The sequence below is a fragment of the Girardinichthys multiradiatus genome, chromosome 22, assembly GCF_021462225.1.
Source record: "Girardinichthys multiradiatus isolate DD_20200921_A chromosome 22, DD_fGirMul_XY1, whole genome shotgun sequence".
Taxonomy (NCBI): Eukaryota; Metazoa; Chordata; class Actinopteri; order Cyprinodontiformes; family Goodeidae; genus Girardinichthys; species Girardinichthys multiradiatus.
Genome location: NC_061814.1, coordinates 44,823,410 through 44,846,742, shown reverse-complemented (window position 1 = coordinate 44,846,742; position 23,333 = coordinate 44,823,410). Strand labels below are relative to the sequence as shown.

The 23,333-nt window shown below is 45.3% G+C and overlaps 1 protein-coding gene across 2 annotated transcripts in view; it reads left to right on the top strand.

The window, feature by feature from the left end:
- Nucleotides 1-23,333, top strand: part of psda (pleckstrin and Sec7 domain containing a) — a 51,977-nt gene that overhangs the window by 8,694 nt on the left and 19,950 nt on the right. For both annotated transcript variants that reach the window (XM_047351455.1, XM_047351454.1), the window contains 10 exons: nt 2,227-2,329; nt 3,711-3,985; nt 4,059-4,324; nt 4,860-5,097; nt 5,172-5,425; nt 16,104-16,301; nt 16,500-16,580; nt 18,316-18,428; nt 18,873-18,931; nt 19,698-19,787. In XM_047351455.1, the coding sequence (XP_047207411.1) occupies nt 2,227-2,329; nt 3,711-3,985; nt 4,059-4,324; nt 4,860-5,097; nt 5,172-5,425; nt 16,104-16,301; nt 16,500-16,580; nt 18,316-18,428; nt 18,873-18,931; nt 19,698-19,787 (1,677 nt within the window). The remainder of the gene's footprint in view (nt 1-2,226; nt 2,330-3,710; nt 3,986-4,058; nt 4,325-4,859; nt 5,098-5,171; nt 5,426-16,103; nt 16,302-16,499; nt 16,581-18,315; nt 18,429-18,872; nt 18,932-19,697; nt 19,788-23,333) is intronic.

Genomic DNA, 23,333 nt, shown 5'->3' with positions numbered 1-23,333 from the left:
CCCAAATGTTATTCATCAGTCCAACAAATGACGATGGGCGACCTATTCATGCAGGTGACGGTTGGACTTTTTTATGGGTGGAGCAATGTTCACATGGACGGACAGATTTGCCAATTTAGAAAACAAATGTCCAAAAATGGAGGAACTAGTTGCCAAAAAAATTCAAAGCTGCCTATTTGGGGTTACTTTGGCTTTAAACCGGATGACAGACGTAAGCCGCAGGAAGTCACCAAACGCATAGCGCTAATAAGAAACTAGAGGGTGGAACATAGTCTGCTCCAGTTTCCAACATTTCTGGTGACAGATTCCTACATTTCCCACACTTTCCGCCATGGCGTCATCGGACGGGGAGGCAGAACTAATTTTCCGTGTAGCTTTGGAGAAACAACAAGAAAAGAAGGTGGAGTTAAAGGCTGTTAAACCAGACTAGGGACGAAGAAGAAGAAGAACACACCTGTCAGTGTTGGCCGCGGCGGCTCGGAGCAGAGTGTCGCATATAAAACAGCTCGATGTGGAGACTTGTTCCCACCGAGCAGTTTTTTGTGTAACACCGTTTACTAAACAGCTGATTTTATATTTGATCAGCTGCTCTAGGATATTATTAAAAACAGCGCCCCCTACCTGCGTGGAATTCAGAAAGCTGATGGGTCCTTTTTCTCAGCTTTCAGTCATAGTTTATGATTAGTAAATAATAAAATTATATTTGGGTTTCACCCGCTCCAGCCGTTGTGGTCCTTAATGGTATTGTAGTTGCTCCTGAGTTTCATTACCTTCTTCCTGCACAACCTCATTTCTCCTGGTCCCATGGCCAATCAGTGAACAGCAGTCCCACTCAGACCCGATCAGACCTGCTCAGGATCAGGTACCAAAAAAACTAGGTACCGGTACAGAAAAAACAGTAAAGAAAACGCTCGCAAAGCAAGCTCAGTGGAGTGGAGCCGGGCCAAATAGAACCAGTGGAAAAGGGGCTTTAGAGGCTGATATGCATGTTGCCTACAGCGATACTGATGAACATCACCTTTGGAGCCATATTGGACCACAGTAGGTTCTTCATTACAGGCGATTAAGCTGGTAGATGGTTGGATGTATGTGTCTTTAGTGGTTACCATCATGGTTGGAACATATCAGGGTCCTGGTTGGAGGGTGGTGACCGTGGTGCTGGCGACGTGTTGGGATGGACCTCATGCTGAGAAGAATATGATACTTGCAGCAGAACCTCCGTGCTGATGTGGGATTTATCTGATTCAACCCTGTGACCCAGGAGAGTCGTGGTAGTTCAGGTTTCAGAGCAAGCTAGGGTCATGGTCCTTTAGTCTAGGTTCATCGTGTAAAGGTTCTGGTGACGTATGGAGGGAAGTGATGGTGCAGGATAATACACTGGGAAGCAGGAAGTCTACAGGGAAAACCTTCATCATCAACATCACTGAGATTCAGACACCAGCAGAATACCTCCAGACTGAGGGAGGTTTTCCAAAGTAGCTGCAGTCCAGCCACTTTCTGACGTGTAGGTCAGGCAGAGCGTGGTGAGGAGACTTTCCTGTTTAATATCTAAACATCTTCATTGTTCTTAAAAACTGAATTTAGGAGTTTTTCCCACCAACGTTATTCCAGTGTGAGTTGCTGTTCTGTTTCAATTGGACACTTTTTATTCTGGTGATCTTTTAAGATGACAGTAAACCGATTTAGAACCGACTTTATGTCGACATTTGGACCCGAGTTCAAGACTACAGCCAGGTTCCTTGCATGTTCTGTGGTCTTCAGCCGCATTGAGTCCAGTTGATTCTGATTCGGTCCTCACATTTTTGGGACCAAAAACGAGGGTTTCTGCCTTTTCTGAATTAAACTGGTGGAAATTCTGACCCAAGTGAAGATGAAAAACTGGCTTGTTTTTCCAAAGCTGGAGACCCAACAGAACGGCAAGGTTCTGGCTTTTGATGGATCAGGGCTTCAGTTGTTTAAAAAACACTCTTTAATTGAGCTTCGGGGTCAGAGATGTTCTTTTCTGTTTCCTGCAGTTCTTTTGGGTCTTTCAGAACTTTCTAGTTCACCGCCAGAATGAGTCCAGTCTTAATAACTGTTCAGAAGCAGCTTGGATGGAAACTTCTTCATGTAAATAAGTGAAGACTTGGTTCTAAACATGTGTCAACTGGATCAGGGTCAGAAGTTCTGCCATGAGCCGGCCTTTGTTTTCTGAGCAACATGTCGCTGTTTTCTCTCCTCCTGCAGTCGGACTGCGGCTCACCATCCACTCCATCTTCTCGTTCGCAGAAGATCGCCCGAGCGAAGTGGGAGTTCCTGTTTGGAGGCCAGACAGACCATCCCAGCAAAGGTTGGAGTATTTGGATTCCAGCTTATAACATTCAGAACCATTGATAAAGCAGTTCCAGGTCCAATTGTTGAGCAGGTTAACTGGGAGAGGTAAACAAGCAGCTTCCAGTAAGCCAATTAGCAGAAGCTTAGCGGAGTCCACCTCCACCCTCGCTGCTCACTTCCTGTTCTTACCTCCATCAGGTGACGCCAGGTGAGGCTTTTATCACTGCTGGGAAAAACATTGTTTCTGTGTTCTTCAGGGCGGGCTCTGGACCCACAGAACCCTTTACTCAGAGGAAACTCTGATGTTTGGTTCTTGTGGAACCATCTGGTTTAATGCTGCTTTTCCTGTGAGGTTCATTCTTTGGAGCTGGGTTGTTGTTTTATTTCTGAGTTGGAGAACTTGCAAAAAGTTCTGCCATGAGTCCTGAAGAAGGTTTTGCCAATAAATAAATAAAGTGTTGTAGGTCCATCTTACTGTTTGGACCAAACTTCAGGGAGATCTTCAGGCTGCATGAAGGTCTTTTCTTTGTTTGGTCTTTGGTTGCTTTTTCATTCAGCTTCAGGCAAGCTTGTGGTTCTGTAACGAATGATGATGGAGGACAGAAGAAAGATCGGATTGGATCTGGGAACCATCATGTCTTTTCAGATAATCTCTTTAAGAACCAGGAATCTGCTCAAAGTTCAGAATTTAGGAGCAGCAAATCTGTTCATAGTCATGAATCTGTTCAGACCAGACATGTAGGACCCATCCAGCCCGCGAAACGTCTGTATGTTGTGCAATAATATCAGTCATTTGTTATTAATAACCCGCCAGTGTAGCACTCATAACAGTCAGACTACGTAACCCATGATGCACTGCAACAGCTACTCACAATTCAAGGAAGGATGGAGAAAAAGAGCTTAAAGAACCACAGAGAACCATAAGAACAAAGGTAAGGTAGGACTCTGTGGGTTCTCCATCCCCGAGATGATGCCTCCAAGCTGCTCAAACATCTGTTCTCTACAGATGATATTGTTCTGATCTGGACCAAACATTAAAGAACTTGCTGCCAATCATCCGTCTCACACAGGATGGCACATAGGAGAGCAGAACCCAGCAGACCTTTGTTTCAGTGTTTAAGTTTTTCCTCCAAGAACAAGAATAGCTTTATTTACTTGATGAGAAATTAAATGGGCCTTACTTTAACTATACCAATAAACATTCATCGTGTTCAGCCCACAACGTGGTCCACGTTTCAGGTCTTGGCCCATTCTGTGGTTGAGTTTGACATGCCTGGTTTAGACTGTTCAGAACTTGGCACCTCCAGCTGGTCCTAGTTCTGGTTGGCTCAGGGTCAGAACTCTAGGTCTCCTGCTGTCGTCTTCAGAACTCACTATTTCTGTCTCTCTTCATGCAGACGTTTCATCCACGACGCCACCGACCAGCTGCTCGCCCAGCCCCACCCCTTCCTCCTCCCTCCACCTGCAGCCGTCCAATCAGAGGAGGGGGTGGGACCACCAGAATCAGAACCTCTCTCATCACGAGGTCCAGCAGGTTGAGGTGGAGGTGGTCCCCCCCCACCCCCGAGGCCCTGTCCCAAAGACTGGCATCATCCGACGGTCCATCAAATATTCTGAGACGGACCTGGACGCTGTGCCACTGCGCTGCTACAGAGAAACGGACCTGGACGAGGTAAGCTGGTTCTGCTGGGCTGAATGTGTGTGTGGTCCTGAATCAGAAGGTTGAAGGTGTTCTTGTTGTTCAGGTGATGCGAGCGGAGGCTGAGGCAGCCGAGGAGGCAGATTCAGCTTTCAGCAGCAACCATAGAGTTCTGGGAAAGTCTTGCTTCAGGCCTGAGGACATCTCCCCAAGTACAGGTGGACTGAAGGAGGAGAATGGACGGGAGGAGGAGGAGGAAGATGAGGAGGAGGAAGGAGTAGTGAGCTGGGCCAGTGTCAGGATGCAGGGGGACCGGCAGAGACAGAGAGCTGCCAAAGAAGAAGAGGAGGTGTTCAGTCTGCTGCTGAAGGGGTGAGAGATTCTGGTTCAGTCCCTGCTGACCTGGTTCCACATAATCCTCAGGTTCTGAGTCCATCTGGGTTCCAGGTCAGGTTTTACCAGGGAGGGCATTGGATCTGAGGGACAACAGTCTAACAGAACCTCATTCAGAACAACTTTCTCTGGATTAAAATAAGACCAGTTAAAAAGGGCAGAAACCGATGGGTAACAATCCAACTCGGCTGCCTGTCTGCTGGTTCTCCTGGATAAAACTGGGTCCATCTGGCTCTGATGGTTTAATTTAGTAGGTTATCTATGTACCATGAAGTCTTCCTCGTGTCACATGTAGCAGACCAAACAGGACAGCCAGGTAACCAGAATAAAACCACCCCATTCCTCTCTGTCTCTATTTACCTGAACTTGAACTAGGCCATAGACACAGGAAGTATCGGAGGAGGGCTGAAGCTCTCAGAGCAACAGATCCAGTGTTGGTTTCTCAGGTCATGCTGCTGCTTTCTGTTTTCTCTTGTTGGGTCCAGCCCATAAAGTCTGATGTCTCTTCCATTAGGACTTTGGAGCCATCATCTGACGCCCAAGGAGGCCTCAAGTCTCCGATCTCGGTTGGCAGCCCCTGCCGGCCGTCTGAAAGCAACCTGGACTCCTTCAGTCGCCACTTTGAGAGCATCATGGAGTCCCACCGGGCCAAAGGGACATCCTACAGCAGCCTGGACAGTGTAGACCTGCTGACCTCTGGGTCCACCTCTGTGTTCACCTTTGACCTGCCTACGCTCACCCCAGAGATCCAGGTAGGAAACAGATTGAGGAGATGATGTCTGCATACATGTTCAGGGGGTTGACAATGATCTTTTTCTTTGTTTAGAGTCAGATCTGTGAGAGTGCCAAGCAGATTCTGGAGTTGAGTTTCGCTCCGTTGGCCCGAATGGACTCCTCTGCATGCTGTGAGACATCCCGTTCTGAAATGGCCCTCAGCATCTCAGGGGCCCGGCTCCGAGGAGGATACAAGGATGACTCTGGTCCTCCGGTCCGGTCTCGGTCGGAGAAGGAGTCGTGGCGGCGCTCCATTGTCAAAGAGGGTTTCCGTAAGGCGAGCTCAGTTCCGGTGCTGCACAGCAGGTGAGTCGGACCTGAAGGTTCTGATCCAGACTTGAGGGGCAGTGAGGGAGACGGCTGCTGATAAACCAATCACATTTGTTCTGAGAGAGTTTCAACTGATTCTATCTCAGTGTTGTGTTTAAAACCCGGATCCGATTAAAGTTCAACTGCAAAGTGACTCTGCAGAGAATCTGAATGAGAGCAGGAAGGAAGGTCTCAGAGACCGGACCTGATTGTTCTGAGAGGCTGAACCATCAGCTTTTTGAAAAACGTGTTCTGTTCTGCATCAGGACCTCTGTTCACTTGGCAGCAGAACACTGGGCGGCCAGGGGGTGGCAGCACCATCATGTTTTGTTCAAGGCTCAGATGTCCAGACTGAAGTGTTTGGGTTTCTGCAGCAGCTGAACTGACCTGAACTCAATCAGGTTGGACTGAAGGTAGAATGGAACCAGTAAATGCCTTTTATTAGAACCAAACATGAAAAGTAAACCCAAATATTTCTAATTTTACTGTTTGTTTTTATTTTTAAAATTCCAGCGAGGGACTGAAGCTATGAATCAGCTGAAAACTCTGGTTCACTATGTTTAACCGTATTGTCCCTGAACAATGAAATATAAACTACTACTACCAATATTAATAACAATATTAATAATATTAATTAAAAGTCAGCTGAGCTCAGAGCTCTTCATCAAAATCATCATCATCAACTGGAATGAATGAGCTCTGACCCAACTTGGAGTTCTGTGGCGATCCGTCCCTCCTGTCCTGCCATCAGTCCCACCTGGAGCCCCAGTTCAGCCCGTTACCATGACGATGTTGAATCACTGTGATCACTCCAGGATTAAAAACCAAAAATTTGTAATCACATTGACACCTGCAGGGTCACATGACACACCAGCTCATCCATCCATCCATCCGTTCTGGTCCAACAAAGTCAAAGTAGCTGCAGAGCCACGTCTCCTTCCTGGTGAATCATTAAAAAAAATCTAAGTAATGAAACGGGCCTGGACAAAAATGATGGTACTTGTAGTTCTAATTAGTCAGTCTGCCTATTTAAATGGTGACAAGCAGCCACTGAGCTGTTTGGTGACATGGTGTGTTCCTCACTGAACATGGATCACAGGAAGCCAAGGAGAGAGTTGTCTCTGAAGACCTGCTTGATGTTCCTCTGACTACAGGAGCACATATTATTCAGAAGCTTAAGGTCCACAAGTTCTCTGGATGTGGCCACAGGAGAAGGAGAAAGATAATATGAATGGTAAACAAAGAGCCCAGAACAACCTCCACAGAAATTAAAGCTGGATGGCATCAGTGTCAGATCGCTCCATCCGACGTTGTTTGAGCCAAGTGGACTTCATGGGAGACGACTAAGGAGGACGCCACAGAGTGGGATTGTCCATAATGGATATTGACCACCACCAAGCTTCTGGGAGAATGACCTCTGGACAGATGAGACCCAACTGAAGCTTTTTGGTAGGGCATGTCAGCTCTGTGTCCACAGAAAAGATGAAGAAGGCTCAGTTCTCTTCTGGGGCTGCTTTGCTGCACCTGGCACAGGATTTCTTAAATCTGCAGCATACGATGAAATCTCAAGACCATCCAGGCATTCTGGAGAGAAATGTGCTGTTTAGTGTCGCAGGTTATGGGTCTTCCAACAGGATGATGACCCAAAACACACAGCTGAAAACATCCAAGAATGGCTAAGACCAAAACATTGAACTGTTCTAAAGTGGCCTTCTATGAACCTTCTCCACATGTCATCTGGTGAAGGCTTCCTTCAAACCTGAGACAATTGGAGCAGTTCGCCAACGAGGACTGGGCACTGATACCTGAAGACGGGTGCAGAAGTCTTTCTGACAGAGATTCCAGTGATTGCTTCTGAAGGTTGGGCAACATAATATGAAGTTACACGTACCATCATTTGTGTCCACGTCCGTTTCATTAGTTCGTTTTTTTAATGATTCTGTCTGATTTTCATTTGTTGATTTTTCAGTAAATTTATTTATCCTACCACCTGAGCTTAGCTGGTAGGAGTCCGTTCTGTGACCGGTAGCTTGCCGGTTCAAACCCCCGCTCCATCCGTCACGATCGTTGTGTCCTTGGGCAAGACACTTCACCCTCCTTGTCTGCTGATGGTGGTCAGAGGGCCCGGTGGCAACGATTGTATGGCAGCCTCACATCTGTCAGTCTACTTCAGGGCAGCTGTAGCTACAATGTAGCTCACCACTGTCAGTGTGTGTATGGGTGGATGAATGGGTGGATGAATGGGTGGATGAATGGGTGGATGAATGGGTGGATGAATGGGTGGATGAATGGGTGGATGAATGGGTGGATGAATGGGTGGATGAATGGGTGGATGACCGATTGTAGTGTGAAGAGCTCTGGGGTCTTAATAATGGAGACTTTTAGAACCACAGCTCACGGGACAAAGACCAGTTTGCTGAGAGGGTGATCCAACCGATCTAAATGATCCAACTATGCATTTTAGAACCGGAGAAATCTCCAGCTGAAGAAAACCTGAAGGTCCAAACCTCTCAGAACTCCTCTAAATTTATTGGATTTTATTGTGCTATGTTTTTCTTAATGAATTATTTATTATTTTAGTGATTTAGTTTATTGGTTCTTTTAGTGACTTTGCCCAATAGAATTATTCAATTTCCGATTGAATGATTATATTGTGATGCTAATAATTATATTTTCCAATAAATTCCAGAGGTTATCCTTCAGAAATAGGAAGACATTTACAGATGTGAGACTGATGTGGTTCTGCTGGTTTCTCATGGGACTGATGTCATGTGATCCTGCAGCCCACAGATTAACTTCTGTGGAACTTCACAGGAACCGACGGGATCATATTTTCGGTTTTCAGCTCCATGTGAAGGTTTGTTCTTTATGGGCTGAAGACATGTCCCTGTTTTCCTGCTGCTCTGAACCTTTAGTTCCTGAACACATCCAGGCTGTCGAGGAAAGGAATGAGAGCTGCAGGGAGGTTTCTGGCTCTCAGTTTTCCTTCTGGCCTCGTTCTGATCCTTGACTGGGCGTGGACCCACAGAACTGCCATCCAAACACTGCTGAGCTTTATTGTCTGCTGGAGGAAACGGGTCAGAACCACAGTGAAGGAATGTAAAAACAGGATCACACCCAAACATCAACAGCAGCTGCTGCTTCTTCTGATGCTCAGTGTCTGCAGTCAGGCTACACACACACACACACACACACACACACACACACAGCCAGCTCTTGTTTCCTGGGAATGTGGGATAAATTCAAACCAGGTTCAGTCTCTGCAGATTCTCAAAACACACACATAAGCATGATCACATGCACACATACATGCATGTTGTCAGTGTTTGGAGGGAAATTCTACATGGGTTCATCCAAACAGCATCTTGGAGACTGGATGGAAAGAAAGACCTCCCACTCCTGAAAAGCAGAGATTCTCCTCCTCCATGTCATTCATGTGGATCTTTCCCATCTGTTCTGTGGCTTCTCTGACCTATGACCTCCTTTCATTATTGAAGCTGGTTTGATGTTGAGGCTCCAGCCTGAATAAGGCTGCAGCTGCTGAAACATTCCCTCCTATTAGAGTTTTGATGGAGGCGTAGTTACACATTGGTTTACGGATGAATTAAAACATCTTAATGTGATCATTTCACCACGTGAGTTCTAGATGTTTTCTCTAGGAGTAAGGAACCAAACATCACAAAGTTTCTGAGTTTGTCTAAATGGACCAAGGGGACTAAAACTAAACATTCAGCCAGCCGACTGTAAAATGCTCCAAGGAGGGCATCTGAGGATCTGTGCAGCAAACAAGAAAGTTAATGTTTGAATGTCTTCAGAGCTGGGTTCAGGTTCTGGTCTTGATCTGAAGTTTCAGTTCAGGTTTTCCTCCTGGATCTGCTCGACTCAGGTCCCAGTCCACTCCAGGATTTACTTTTGGTTTGCACAGTAAGCGAGGTCTAAAGAAGAAATGAAGTTTACTGAGCTGCAGACCGAAACTTCCAGGAAGGTAAGATGAGACAAAGAGAGGAAGGGGGAAAGGAGAGGACGAGGAGGAGGAGGAGCGTCCTGGGTCAGCCGGGGGAGGAAGCACATACCTCCGTCCCCTCAGAGGAGGGAAATAAGGCAGCTGATGGACCAGAGGATCCGACTGAGGGAACAACGGCGCTTTTAGAGACTTTTTAAGGCTGGAAGCAGAGAGGGAGAGTGAAGGGGAAGAAGAAGAAAATACAGGAGATGATGTCGTACCAGGATGATGTCATCGTGTTGCTTGGCTTCGGTCACTAACGCCTCCTCCTACCTCAGAGGAGGCGTTAGCAGCCAATGCTGTTTGATTGGCTGCTGAGTTTAGCCCCTGACATCACCCGGCTGGCTGTGGTTACAGGCGGGGGGCCTCGTCGCCATGGAGCGCTACCTGCTGTGCTGGGGAGGTGGGGCTGTGGAGGACAGGTACCTGTACTCCCCGCCCTACCCAGCTGTGTACAGGTGAGTGTCTGTCCTGCAGCGTCTCTTCTTCTGGTTTCTGAGAGGATCAGACTGAATATGTACTTCAGCAGAGGTTGGAGTTCTGATGCTTGACCCAGTTCAGCTAATCATCATAAGAGCACAGAAGCAGCCCTGATTGACTTTCTCTGTAATCAGAACATCTTATTGGGTCATCAAACATGTGGAACTGGTGGAAATATTTATGTGTTCCACTCAGCTGGTGCTGCAGGCAGCCAGGTTGGATCTGGTGCTTGGTCTCAGAACCAGGGTTTGGGTTTTCTCTGCAGGCTGGGAGCTGCTGTGTTCTGTCTCTGCCGTGGTTCCTTTAAATTTGGCTGTTGGTTGTGACTGGTGCTGGTCATGCTGAACCCGACCATCTGTTGGAGAAGTTCTGGCAAAAACATTTGTTGATCAGCAAAAAGCAGTACTCTCACCGGCCACTTTATTAGGTACACCTTGGTAGAACCGGGTAGACTCCCTTTTTTCTTTCAGACCTGCCTTAATTCTTCATTGCATGGATCCAACAAGGTATCAGAACCATTCCTCATAGGTTTTGGTCTATATGAACATAATGGCATCCCAGTGCTGCTGCAGATTTATCAGCTGAACATCCATGATGAGAACCTCCTGTTCCACCACATCCCAAAGATGTTCTGTTGGACTGGGATCTGGTGACTGTAGAGACCGTTTGAGTCCACAGAACTCTTTGCCAGGTTCCAGAAACCAGGTTGAGATGATCTGTTCTTTGTGAAGAAGATTCTGCTGGAATGAACCATCAGAAGATGGGTCCACTGTGGTCATGAAGGGATGCAGATGGTCAGCAACAACACCCAGGTAGGTTGTGGTGGTTAAATGATGCTCAGTTGGTGCTGATGGGTCCAAAGTGGGCCAAGAAAATATCCCCCACACCATGACATCACCACCAGCCTGAACCGTTGACCCAAGGCAGGATGGATCCATGGTTCCATGTTCCCTGTTCTTAGCTGACAGAAGTGGAACCAGCTGTGGTCTTCTGCTGCTGTAGAACATCTGCTTCAAGGTTCCAGATGGTGTACCTTCAGAGGTGGTGTTCTCCAAACCTGGTTTGGAACCAGTGGTTATTTGAGCTCCTGCATCCTTTCTATGATCTGGATCCAATTTCCTCTGACTTCCGACCTCCATGCAGCTTTTCTCTTCTACAGACAATGTTCTGTAAACCTGGGAGTCAGTTCTGTTGGAAGTCCCAGCAGGACAGCAGGTTCTGCAATAAATAAATAAATTAAAGTTCTGAACGGATGTGGGTGAAGTTTTCAGAGAAGGTGCGTTTTAAGACAAGGAACAGAAGATTAGATGTTGGTGGTTATGTGGAGCACCATCTGGATCCAGGAGCTTTTTGAAGGATCCTTCGTCATTGCCAGACCATAATGAAACAAAGTAGTTCCCACATGGTTCTTCACCCTGTCAGCAGCTCACATGCAGAGGCCAGAAGTCATCCAGAGCAGACCTCCTCAGTATAGAAGCTGACGTTCACTCCTCCTGGATGCTCCTTCCAGCTTTACCTTTGCACGTTCCTCACCCTCAAGTTCTCTGTCTTGCTTCTGCTAACCTTCATTCCTCTGCTCTCTCAGGCGAACCTCCATCTCTCTAAGTTCTCCTCATCTGGTGCCTACTATCACTACAGATTACACTGTCATCTGCGTACATCATGTGGCCTACATGGTCTACTCCTCAGTAGTTGTTAGATGTTTCCCAGAACCTGAATCCTGGCTGATGAACAGCTGCTGGGTGTTCCTGCAGGAGCTGAAGCTGGTTCATCAGGAAACTCAGAGAAACAGTCTGAGATGAATGTGGGAGTTGGTCTTTAAATCAGGGCCACAGATTTTCTGTGTGCTGCTCCTGGTGCTGCTGTGACTCAGTGTGAGTCGGTGGTTCGGTTGTTGTGGTTTCAGTCGGACCGAGACACCCTGGAAAAGAACAGCATGTCTCTGACTCTGCATTAGCTCATGTTTAATCTCAGCTTGTTTCCTTTCCGGGTCGAGGTTTCAGTCTGGTGATCAGTGCCTGGTTGATTCATGTCTCTGTTTCATCTGGAGGATCAAACCATCTCAGCTCAGAAGGCCGTCCAGGTGGCTCCTCTAACCTGCTGCACACAAGCTGGGCCTGAGACTGAGTTAATAAAAGCCTTCTTGCTGTATGATTGGCCTCCCTGTCAAAGATGTTATTTGGGGCAGACATGTTACTCGGTTTTGTTTCTTGTAGATCAGATTAAACACCGGAAGTTCTGATGAAATCCATCTAAAACTGTAATTAAATGAGAAGCAGTCATAGTTTGGATCGGCGCTGTTCACTGAGAAGGTTGCAGTTTCTGAAAACTCTTCAGTTTAGAGGAACTACTTCTAAATATTGAAAAGTCTTTAAAATCCTCTGGAAGGATAAACTGCACGTCTAGAGTTAAACAGTAAAGCTTGGATTGGAGTGACAGTCGGTTCTGTTCAGGATGAAACATCCAACTCTGCCCTGCAGTGGGTGGAGAAACAAATTAAGGCTGTATTCACACTGGCCACTTTTGGTCCGCTTTAAACGGACCAGAGTTCGTTTCCCCCCTTGGTCCGGTCCTTCTGTGCAGGTGTGAATACACTCAAGCGAACCCTGGTCCGGACCAAACAACTACAAAAAGCGTACGTCTCTTTGGACATAAGAAGCCACCGTAGCCGATAGCAAAGGTGTGTGTTGTAAGGTAACCATACCTGATAAGCTGTCTGTTGCTTAGCAACGCTATAAGCTTGTTGTGGGACAAGTTACGTAGAGAACGTCTGCGTTCATCACTCGTTCTCCAACGCTGTTCCAACATTATAAATGAAACGTCTCAAAGTCTGTGTTGAATGAGCTGCTCTTCAACCTCACAATAATATTACAGCTTTAATAACGGCATAAATATGTAGAACAGAGGAGCTGAACGTCTACAGATGTTTTCCTCCATGTCCAGGTCTGTGTTCTGTCCCGCCCCCATCATTTCTGTCCAATGGGAGCAATGGTCGTCACCCACGTGGCTTTATTTACCAGTAATAGTTCACTTGTAAAAAAGTACAATGTGAAAACAAACCGCACCAAATGAAAAAAATAAAGTTCGTTTTTGGTCCGGTCCAAACAAGCGGACCAAAGGACTTTCCTGGTGTGAAAACACTCTAAAGTTATCATCATGGAGAAGGGTTCTGTTTAACTGAGAGGAGGTCCACTGAGATGGATAATCTTTTTGTAATACAGATCGCATGGATGAGCTGGCGGTTGGATGAATCCTTGGATTAATTATTCCATGACTGGATCAAGTGGTGCTGCTGACCGATGCATCTATAGGACCGGTGCTGAATGTTGGATGCTCCAGTAACTGCCTGTTAACGATATCTGCCCATTCCTAAAGCCACATCTACCCTGTGGTGGTGAAGGCTGGGCTGCAGGCAGAAGGACTGGAGATGGGAGCTGGAGATGGGAGCTGGAGATGGGAGCTGGAGATGGGAGCTGGAGATGGGAGCTGGAGATGGGAGCTGGAGATGGGAGCTGGAGACAGCCCATCAGCTGAACTGTTGAGATGGAACCTCAGGGCTCAGTGAGAAGGTGTCTGAAGAACAGTGAACAATCCAACAAAGGGAGCAGTGGGTTTGCTTGGTGAGGTAGGCCCTAAGATTTCTGGTTCTACAGAAATTTGAACTCAAGAGGTCCGTTACTTTTTCAACCCACTCTGGAGAAACTCCTCCTTTGTTGTGTCTTTAAGAGCTTTAGATGCCTTACTTGGACGTTCAGTGCCTCAAGATGTGCAGCTGAATATGGGTGGAGATAAAGATACATGCAGTGAAATCTTCCAGCTTAGGGGATTAAGGTCAGCCGCAGAAACAAACTACAAATCAAACCGAGGAGTTTCCTGCCGTCCTGCAGCATTTCCGGCTCTGCTGGTTATTTCTGTCCAGCATGAATGTCCTGTTGGCGGTTAGCTTAGGAAGGACCTGCAGACAGAAACATCCGGATTTCTGGCCCTTCTGTTCCTCTGCACTCCAGGAAACACTTCCACCCTCTGCTGAGTGTGAAAATACGTCTGTTTTATCCTGAAACGTTCTGCAGACCAGCTCAGACCTTCCTTGACCCTCCGCAGGAAGCAGTTATGTTCTGCTGGTTCTCCTCCAGTCCGTTCTCCTTTATATCTGTCTGGGTTCCAGTACATCATTATGTTTGTGAAGAAAAGTGTTTGTAATTTGGTGTTTCAGCAGCTCAGAGATGAGATGTTTTGTGACATATTCTCATAACAGCTGGTTGTCATAGTGAGAGTTTGTGTTGTGCCAACCTGCTGACCGCAGCGACCCCCTGAAGGGAAGCTGGACTTCATTAAAGGAAGTAGTGCTAGTCCACGCTGTGGCTAAACCACTTCCCACTTTCTGACTTTGACTCAGTGTCTGACTTCATGTCCTGCTGCACCAGGAGGTCCATCTGTTCACAGCGAAGCTGCGATGAGAAACGGCTGATGGAGAGAGGACACATTTCCACCGCAGCAGCAGTAGATCGGTGCGTTAAGTTAAGCCTGGTTCTGGTTAAACCTACTTCTGATGTGGATAGCCACATAGATCCCTTAGGGGGCGATGGAGCACAAACTGGTAACTGTTGATAATATTTATCTGAATCTCAGGAAGAACGTTAGTGCTTGTGTTTGAGATGTTCACCATGTGATGAAGCACTGAGAGAAGCTTTCAGATCCGGAAGACTTCAGGAAGATCTGCAGACTCAACTTTCTCTCCTGACACCCCGACATGCAGCAGGGATGGACTCTGAACCGGGTCTGTAGTTAAGCGCCAGACCAGGAAGGCTGAACTCCGTTCTGCCAAATATGTTTCAACCTACAGCATGATTTCTGTGTGCTGCTGCTGGTTCTGTGAGGTTCTGAAACATAGATTGTAAACCTCTGAAACAGTCCAAATGTGAACAGAAACTTTAAATATTAAAAATTCAGATTTATTTAGAAAAGAGCTTGTTGCTATGGTGATCTGCTGGGCAGCTTCTGATTGGTCGGGTCCCTGCATGTTTAATCTGTTCATCATTGCCTCTTGCCATCCCTCAGCGGTTCTCCAGAAACTCAAACAGGATGTTTATGTGTCCAACCAAACTAGATGGATTTTTCAAAATAAAAGCAACCTGCATTGTCAGTGAGGTTATTTTCGTGGTTTTCTTTGTGTGGTGACAGAGACAGCGCAGACGTGTTGAACCTGAATATGTTCTGGTTCTCTAAACCAGCTTCATCCCAAACCATCTGAACCGGGTTTAGGTCTGGTCATGCAGCACTCCATCGCTCTCTTGGTCAGATAGGCCTTCCATAACCTGGAGGTGTGTTTGGGTCATTGTTCTTGTTTCTACATGTATGGTCCTGCTGTGAAGAATGGAGAAGGTCGTGTGATGGAGGGGAGGTGCATTTTTGGTGAAACTGGTAGTAATGTGTTCAAAATCCAAGGTACAGTCAACCAACATGGCTGCCATGTGCCATCCCATCTGGGTCGTCCTCAGAACAACGACCCGAAACACTCCTCCAGGCGATAGAAACTCTATCTGACCAAGAAAAAGCGCGATGGAGATCAGCATCAGGTGATTTAAACCCAGTTCAGATGGTTTTGGATGAACTGGAGTGCAGAATGAACGTCAATCAGCCAAGCATAGAATACTCAAACATTTCAGATGAAAAAATTCAGTTTTACAGTAAATTATTCTTTAATTATTAAATTATTTCATCTTTTTAAAACAGCTCGATATGTCTGATAAAACATATTATACACAACATCATGATGTGTGTCTAATGGATCACACAGAACCTTTGCTCTGTTCTAGCTCAATATCGGATCTGGTTTCAAAGAAATCCTGCTGATCCAGTTCATAAACTGAACCAAGGGTCCAGACATATCATTAACCAAGCAGGTGGAGCAGAACAGACATGAGTGACGACAAACCGGGTCCTTTGGTCCTTTTGTTTGAGGATGTTTAAATGCTGATCGTGTCGGAGCAACCTTTCAGTATCACATCATGACCCGTTAAATGTTCTGTTGCATCGGCTGTCCCTGTTTGCTGTGTAATCATAGCAACGGGAGAGGAAACATCAGACATGTGCACAGATGATGTAAGAGGGATCAGAAACGCCATGAGGTTCTGCTGGACATGAGGGACACAGACCAGCTGGTTCTAGGGTTTTTGTGTTTTATGTCCTCAGGGAGCGTCCTGTGAACCAACCTACTGAGCTGCTGCACCCTCAGGCTGATGTGGCGAAGCATATGCCGCTGGGCGGCAGCGACGAGGTCCTGACCAACGGCTTGAAGCCGGACCTACAGGCCGCCAAACGTCTCGCCAAGCGCCTCTACAACCTGGACGGCTTCAGGAAGTCAGATGTGGCTCGACACCTCAGCAAGAAGTCAGTTTGTGTTCCGGTTACAGTCAACAGTAGTAATTACAGTTCAGAGTGTGACTTTGGTCACGTTTTCCCATCTTTAAGCCAATTTTTTGGTCTTATTGTCTGAAAAACACGTCTTTGTGAAGCTGAGTTTGGGGATGGAAGAACTCTTCATTTTCTCTCTCAGCTGATATGATGCTGCCTGTTTTTGTTCTGCAGTAACGACTTCAGCCAGATGGTGGCGCATGAGTATCTCAGTTACTTTAACTTCAGAGGCATGAACATCGACCAGGCACTAAGGTCAGTTCTGGACTCAGGTAACGAACCCAGTAACTGGACGGAGATTTATAGGTTCTGGAGTTAATTAGGGCAGTCTCCTCAATCTCATGCTGTGGAGCCTAGCCTGAACTACTGAATCAGTGAACCAATGAATCACTAAACAATGAATCAATGAACCAGTAAACTACTGAACCAGTGAACTAATGAACTGATGAACCAATGAACCAGGGAATAACTGACTCATTGAAGCATTTCAATTCAGTTTATTTCTATAGCGCCAATTCACAACACATGTCGTCTCAAGGTTCTTCACAACAGTCAGGTTCATACATTCCTATTAATCGTAACCATTGAACAGTTCAGTCAGATTCAGTTATTTATTCAAATTGGATAAAAAGTTTTTCTATCTAAGGAAACCCAGCAGATTGCATCCAGTCAGTGACTTGCAGCATTCACTCCTCCTGGATGAGCATGTAGAGACAGTGGACAGTCACTGGTGTTGACTTTGCAGCAATCCCTCATACTGAGCATGCATGTAGCGACAGTGGAGAGGAAAAACTCCCTTTTAACAGGAAGAAACCTCCAAGCACTGAACAAGTGAACTACTAAACCGTAAAGGCTCAGGCTGCTGGAGGACATAATGACCACTTTCACCCTCTTCGCTACATTCTCACACTACTCTCCAATTTTACATTATTTGCTGTTATTTCAGCTTTTAACTTTGTTCTCTCTTTTCTCTTCCTAGAAGCTACACCTGGCCTGACTCTGTGTCTACTTGTGACACCTTTCTGGAGAGGGGCATCGTCCAAGCTTCTGCTGGCAACAACTTAATGCTCACCTTCTACAGATGATCCACATGGCCCTGTCTTTCAGTGTTTAACCCTTTCTCTCTCCTAGACATAGCTACTGACTGAGCTTCTACTGTAACTAACTCTATGTGCTCTCTTTCAGACTCTAACCTTGAAAACTGGATCAGAGTTTATCTGTTCTTTCTTTCTAGATGAAACGACTAAAGGAGCTACATCCATTAAGATTTACTTTTCCTTCCCATAGAAAGTACTCCTGGATCAGTGCTTCTTTGTTCTCTTTGTGTCTCTGCTCTGTTCTCTCAAACCTCCAGTCGGTCGTGGCAGATGGCCGCTCACACTGAGCCTGGTTCTGGTTCTGCTGGAGGTTTCTTCCTGTTAAAAGGGAGTTTTTCCTCTCCACTGTCGCTACATGCATGTTCAGTATGAGGGATTGCTGCAAAGTCAACACCAGTGACTGTCCACTGTCTCTACATGCTCATCCAGGAGGAGTGAATGCTGCAAGTCACTGACTGGATGCAATCTGCTGGGTTTCCTTAGATAGAAAAACTTTTTATCCAATTTGAATAAATAACTGAATCTGACTGAACTGTTCAATGGTTACGATTAATAGGAATGTATGAACCTGACTGTTGTGAAGAACCTTGAGAAGACATGTGTTGTGAATTGGTGCTATATAAATAAAACTGAATTGAATCGAACAAGTGAACACTAAACAGAATCAGTGAACAACTAAGTCAGACTGAACTGGTAAACACTGAACAAGTGAACTACTGAACTACTGAGTCACTGAATGGCTGAACAATTGAATCAGTGAACTAATGAGCTGATGAACCAGTAGACAGTTGGCACTCAGCCAAAATGTCTGGTTTTCTCAGAAATAAAAACATCTCAGAAAGGTTTTTAGGTTCTGATCCGGTGTCTTGTGTTTGACCTTTGATTATTTTCAGGACATTTCTGACCCATTTCGCTTTGATGGGAGAAACACAGGAGAGAGAGAGAGTCCTCGCTCATTTCTCTAGTAGATACAGACAGTGTAACCCAGAGAGTCTGTCCACTGAAGGTACTTTACCTGTCCAACACCTGTGTATCTCTCTCTGTCTCTTTCTCTGTGTATCAGACACTGTCCACACCCTGACCTGTCTGTCTCTCTGTTTATCAGACACCGTCCACACCCTTACCTGTCTGTCTCTCTGTTTATCAGACACCGTCCACACCCTGACCTGTCTGTCTCTCTGTTTATCAGACACCGTCCACACCCTTACCTGTCTGTCTATCTGTATCTCAGACACCGTCCACACCCTGACCTGTCTGTCTATCTGTATCTCAGACACTGTCCACACCCTGACCTGTCTGTCTCTCTGTATCTCAGACACCGTCCACACCCTGACCTGTCTGTCTATCTGTATCTCAGACACTGTCCACACCCTGACCTGTCTGTCTCTCTGTTTATCAGACACCGTCCACACCCTGACCTGTCTGTCTCTCTCTTTCTCTGTGTCTTTAGAGACCGTCCACACCCTGACTTGCGCCGTCATGCTGCTGAACACAGACCTTCATGGAAACGTGAGTCTCCCTTTTTTATTCTTCAGTCCTGAGTTCAGTGATGTGGTCACATGACTGAGATGTCCAACAGGAATTCCATATTTGGTTAATTGAATCTGCAGGTTCTTCTATCATTGAATTCATCACATTTTCTCTCGTTGTTCGTTTAAATCTGTTGTTGCTTCATAAATGTTTCAACCTCTGCAGAGTCAAATGGTTTTTCAGAGATCCAGATCTATTATATATATATATATATATTATATATATATATAGTTATATTTTTATAATTTTGCTTTATTTGTTATGAACAGCTGAAAAATTGGACAATGAGAAATATTTATTTCACTACTAATCAGTTTTAACCTAATCTATAGAAAATTGTATAAAAAGCATAAATTAATAAATATTCCAGAAATATTAATGATTGCAAAGTTCTGATGAATTGTATAAACATTTATGAAATAGATGCTTCTAGTGTGTCTCATGTGAGAGAAGTTTTAAAACATAATGAAGCTGCAGATTCTAATCCAAACTGAATGATTCAGCATCTGCAGCGTAGCTCTGCCATTTCAGATCATCAAAGTTGTTTAAAGAAGTGAGAAGTGTTACCATGGCAACAACCACACTGACCACAAAGAGCAGCAAGTCTGAACGCTGCTTCTGGATGTGACAGCAGAGGTGATGTTCCTGTAAACCCTCAGACTGGACTGTGAAGGCTTTATGTTCAGGAAGGTCTGCAGCAAATGATCCACACTGTGCTGATGCAAACACAACTCTGTCTGTGCAGAATGTGGGGAAGAGGATGTCCTGCAGTCAGTTCATCTCCAACCTGGAGGGACTCAATGATGGGAAAGACTTCCCTAAAGATCTGCTCAAGGTATGACTCTGTCACACCCACAGATGCAAACTTACAAATGTCCCCATAATGCAGAAATGTCCTCATGATCTCGATGTTTATATAAAGTTTAAATGTGCATATAACAGTAAATTTGTCTTATTTTGTACAAATGCTGTCATAATGCTGAAGTGGCTTTAAAAATGGTTAATCCCACAATTTAGACATATCTCAAGAATTGGACAGTAATGTCTAAAATGTCCTTAAGATGTTGTATGATGCTAAAAAAGAACATCCTTATATTGGACAACTGCTTCGAGCGTTTGGTATGAGTAGAAAGGTGCTAAATGAGTGCAGACCATGTCAACAAATTATTAAAACATTATATATATAAGGATATATATAAGATGTTATCATTATAATAAATAGTTATGGCCTAGAAATGTCATCATAATGATGAAACACTGCTTGATTTAGAAATGGCCTCATAAAATAGAAGTGTCCAGCATGTCCTGAAAATGTCCCCAGAATGCTAAAATGTCAACAGAATGTCTTCTTGTCCATAAATGTCCTAAAATAAAGTCATAACATTCTAAAATGTTCTTCCATATCACCACGTTGGAATTAAAGGTCTCCTAATAATTTGCAGAACTGCCTGATAATAGCAGATATTTGTAGTAGACCAGCATGTCCTCATTTTGATACATTTGTCATAATCCAGTGAAGCCCCCGAGGTGAAAGAAGGTGCTCAGAACTTGAAATTTGTCATATTTTAGGAAGTTCTCATAAAGAAAAGCTGAAACCATGGTCATAATCTAATTATTTGTCACAATGTTAAAATGTCCTCTTAATACTGAAGGATTTTAGATTTTCTAAACCTCTTTATACTTTCTAAAATGTTCTGGTCATGAAGAGACTTTTTAATCATTTACAAATGTTTGTGTGTTTGGGTGGTTTTGGTTCTGATGACCCAGAAATGTTCCTCACTTTGTCCGTCTCAAACTAAAATGTGTCCTCTTAAAGACACGGACCTTACACATGAATTTAAATCCATTTTTCTGGAGACACAAACTGTGAATGCGTCCCCGTCCCTGACAGAAACATTTGGTCCCCAGCCGGTGGCCCCTGGTGTCAGCATCATGTTCTTGCAGCCCAGTTAACAGCAGCAGAGACGAGGACCTGCATTCATCTCACTTCTCATGTCTGAGTGGGTCGGTTTCCATCTCGGTTTCCCACGTCAGCCTCGGAGCGATCAACATGTGCGTCACCTCTTCACCTCCATCATGCTCATCATCATCATCACGGCTGCTTGGTAAAGTGTGTGTTGCCTGGAGCTCGTTGCTGGTTGGACGGCAGAGTGTGTGGGCAGCAGCTCAGACAGACTGGGAGGCAGAAAAACAGGAATAATTTCCTCTCACTCGCTCTGCTCAGATCTTCCATCAGTCTTTCCATGAAGAAAGGAGGACCTTTCTGTCAATCTCTTCACATGTTGACCTCTTGGCCACATAATGTAACATCTGGTCCCAGTATGAATTTAAATCAACTTCAAAAACCCGTCACAGCAACCCAGGAACATGTAGACCTCCTTCACGCAGGATGAAGACCATACTGGTTGTTGGGGGATGGTCTTCACAGGTCTGGGTGAGGTCTTTAAATGCAACAGACTCCATTCATAAGTGGGGTTATTGACAGGAAGTCAGAGTATCTGCTATACCAGGGCAGGAACCAGCCTACAGAAATATGTTTGGAGGACATTTCCTGAAGTTTCTTGCTTGAATTGGGAGGCAGTTCCAAAGCTTGGAGGCCGCAACTGAAAAGGCCCTGTCCCCCCAAGGCCTTTTAGCCTGGACCTACCACCCTGATTTAATGATCTCATGGCCCCGGTTGGAGCGTATCCACGCCGTTGGTTGGTCAGAGAGAATTTGAAGCTCACCACTCTGGCCTCATATGGATCTTTTCTCTAGACCATCTTCTGTTTACCTGAGAGATGGTTCCCAGGAGATCAGCAGGTTCTAAAATACTCAGACCACCAACAACCATGATATGTTCAAAGTCCAGGTTCTTCCTCATTCTCATGCTCAATTTGGACCTTACCACGTCTAGGTGTCAGATTGTGCTAACCTGCTGTGAACAGCCATCAAGGTGTACCTAATGTTTTGGCCGGTGAATGCATAGTCCCTCCAGAGAGTCCTGGGTCTGTCCAGTGGGAGGTGACCCGGAAGATGACCCAGCCTGCTCAGCTGAATCATTTGGATGAAGAGTAGCTGTAAACGTCTCCTGGAGACCTCAGGTCTCCACATCAGATAAGAAGTAGTAAGATCTAATAAGTTCTGACAAAATTTACCTGATCCATCTGTTCTGTAATCATTTCTTTCATAACTCCATAGATGTTATTTACTATTAAACATTTTTTATTATTTCACTTAACACTGCAGCTCCATAATGTAGGATCATTTATTCACCCCCTGGGGCAAAAAATACAGAATCATTTTCACAAAAAAATATTACAAGTAGAAACATTTTAAGAAAAACACTCAATGTGTTTTTATGGAAACTGAAATTTAATGAAAACAATGTTTTTAAAAAAGAATAAAAAAAAATGCTGACTCACAATCAGTTCTTGATTAATCAGAATTTAATCTGCAGACAGAATGGTTTTATTTTCTGCTGCTCTTCGTCGCTCAGCTTCATCTACATTCACCTCATGACTGACAGCCCCAAGGAAAGCCTGGGGGCGGGCCTTAGCTCCCATCTTTGCACTCTGATTGGCTGCTGCAGCTCAGAGAAAATGCGCATTGTGAGAGAAAGAGGAGGAGGAGGAGGAGGGTAAACAGTCCTCAACAGTTCGGAGTCTGATGAGGAGGAGGACTTAGCTCACCTGATCCAGACAGAGGGATTCTCCTGCAGGAGGAAGACTACATCAAACAGAGGAGGAGAAGGAGGAGATCAACAGCTAAGGAAGAGGAAGGAGGGATTCTGTCTGATTTAAGGCAGATCAGGAGAAACTTTTGTCCTCTGTCTCCTCACCTTCATCCTCCCTCTATTCCTCCTCTCTCCCTCTCTCTGTATGACTGTGTGGGCATGCTCTCTCACCCAGCCTCCTGCTCTCCTCTTTTTCTTGTTGATCTCCTTTTTGGATGCTGCTGATGCGTCTCCTCCGTCACAGATTTATTTGCAGTCCAGGGATCCTCTTCATCACTGCGTCAGGGGAGCAGCGGCTCAGAGTGGTTCGTTTGGGTTTTTTGGGATGTTTTTGTCTGGATGTGGAAGAACGAAGCGGATCATTGAGGGAATCGACTGAACGGACCCCCGGGACCATTTGGAGTCTGGGTTTGTTTAACAAGACGTGAGGAAGAGGAGGAGGCAGAGAAGCTGACTGAAAACCATCGAGAATCAGTTTCCGCTCCTTCAGAAAGTCTAATTAAATTGGATCCTAAATAAATCACTGAAGCAAATGTTTCAAACTGCAGGAACTGAACCAAAAGATCCAGAAAGAAAAGCTTGTTTGACTTGGAGGGAAAATATCGGAACTTTTTTTTATAATTTCTGCAGAAATTAGTCCGATTTTCACCTTAAATTTCAAATTAT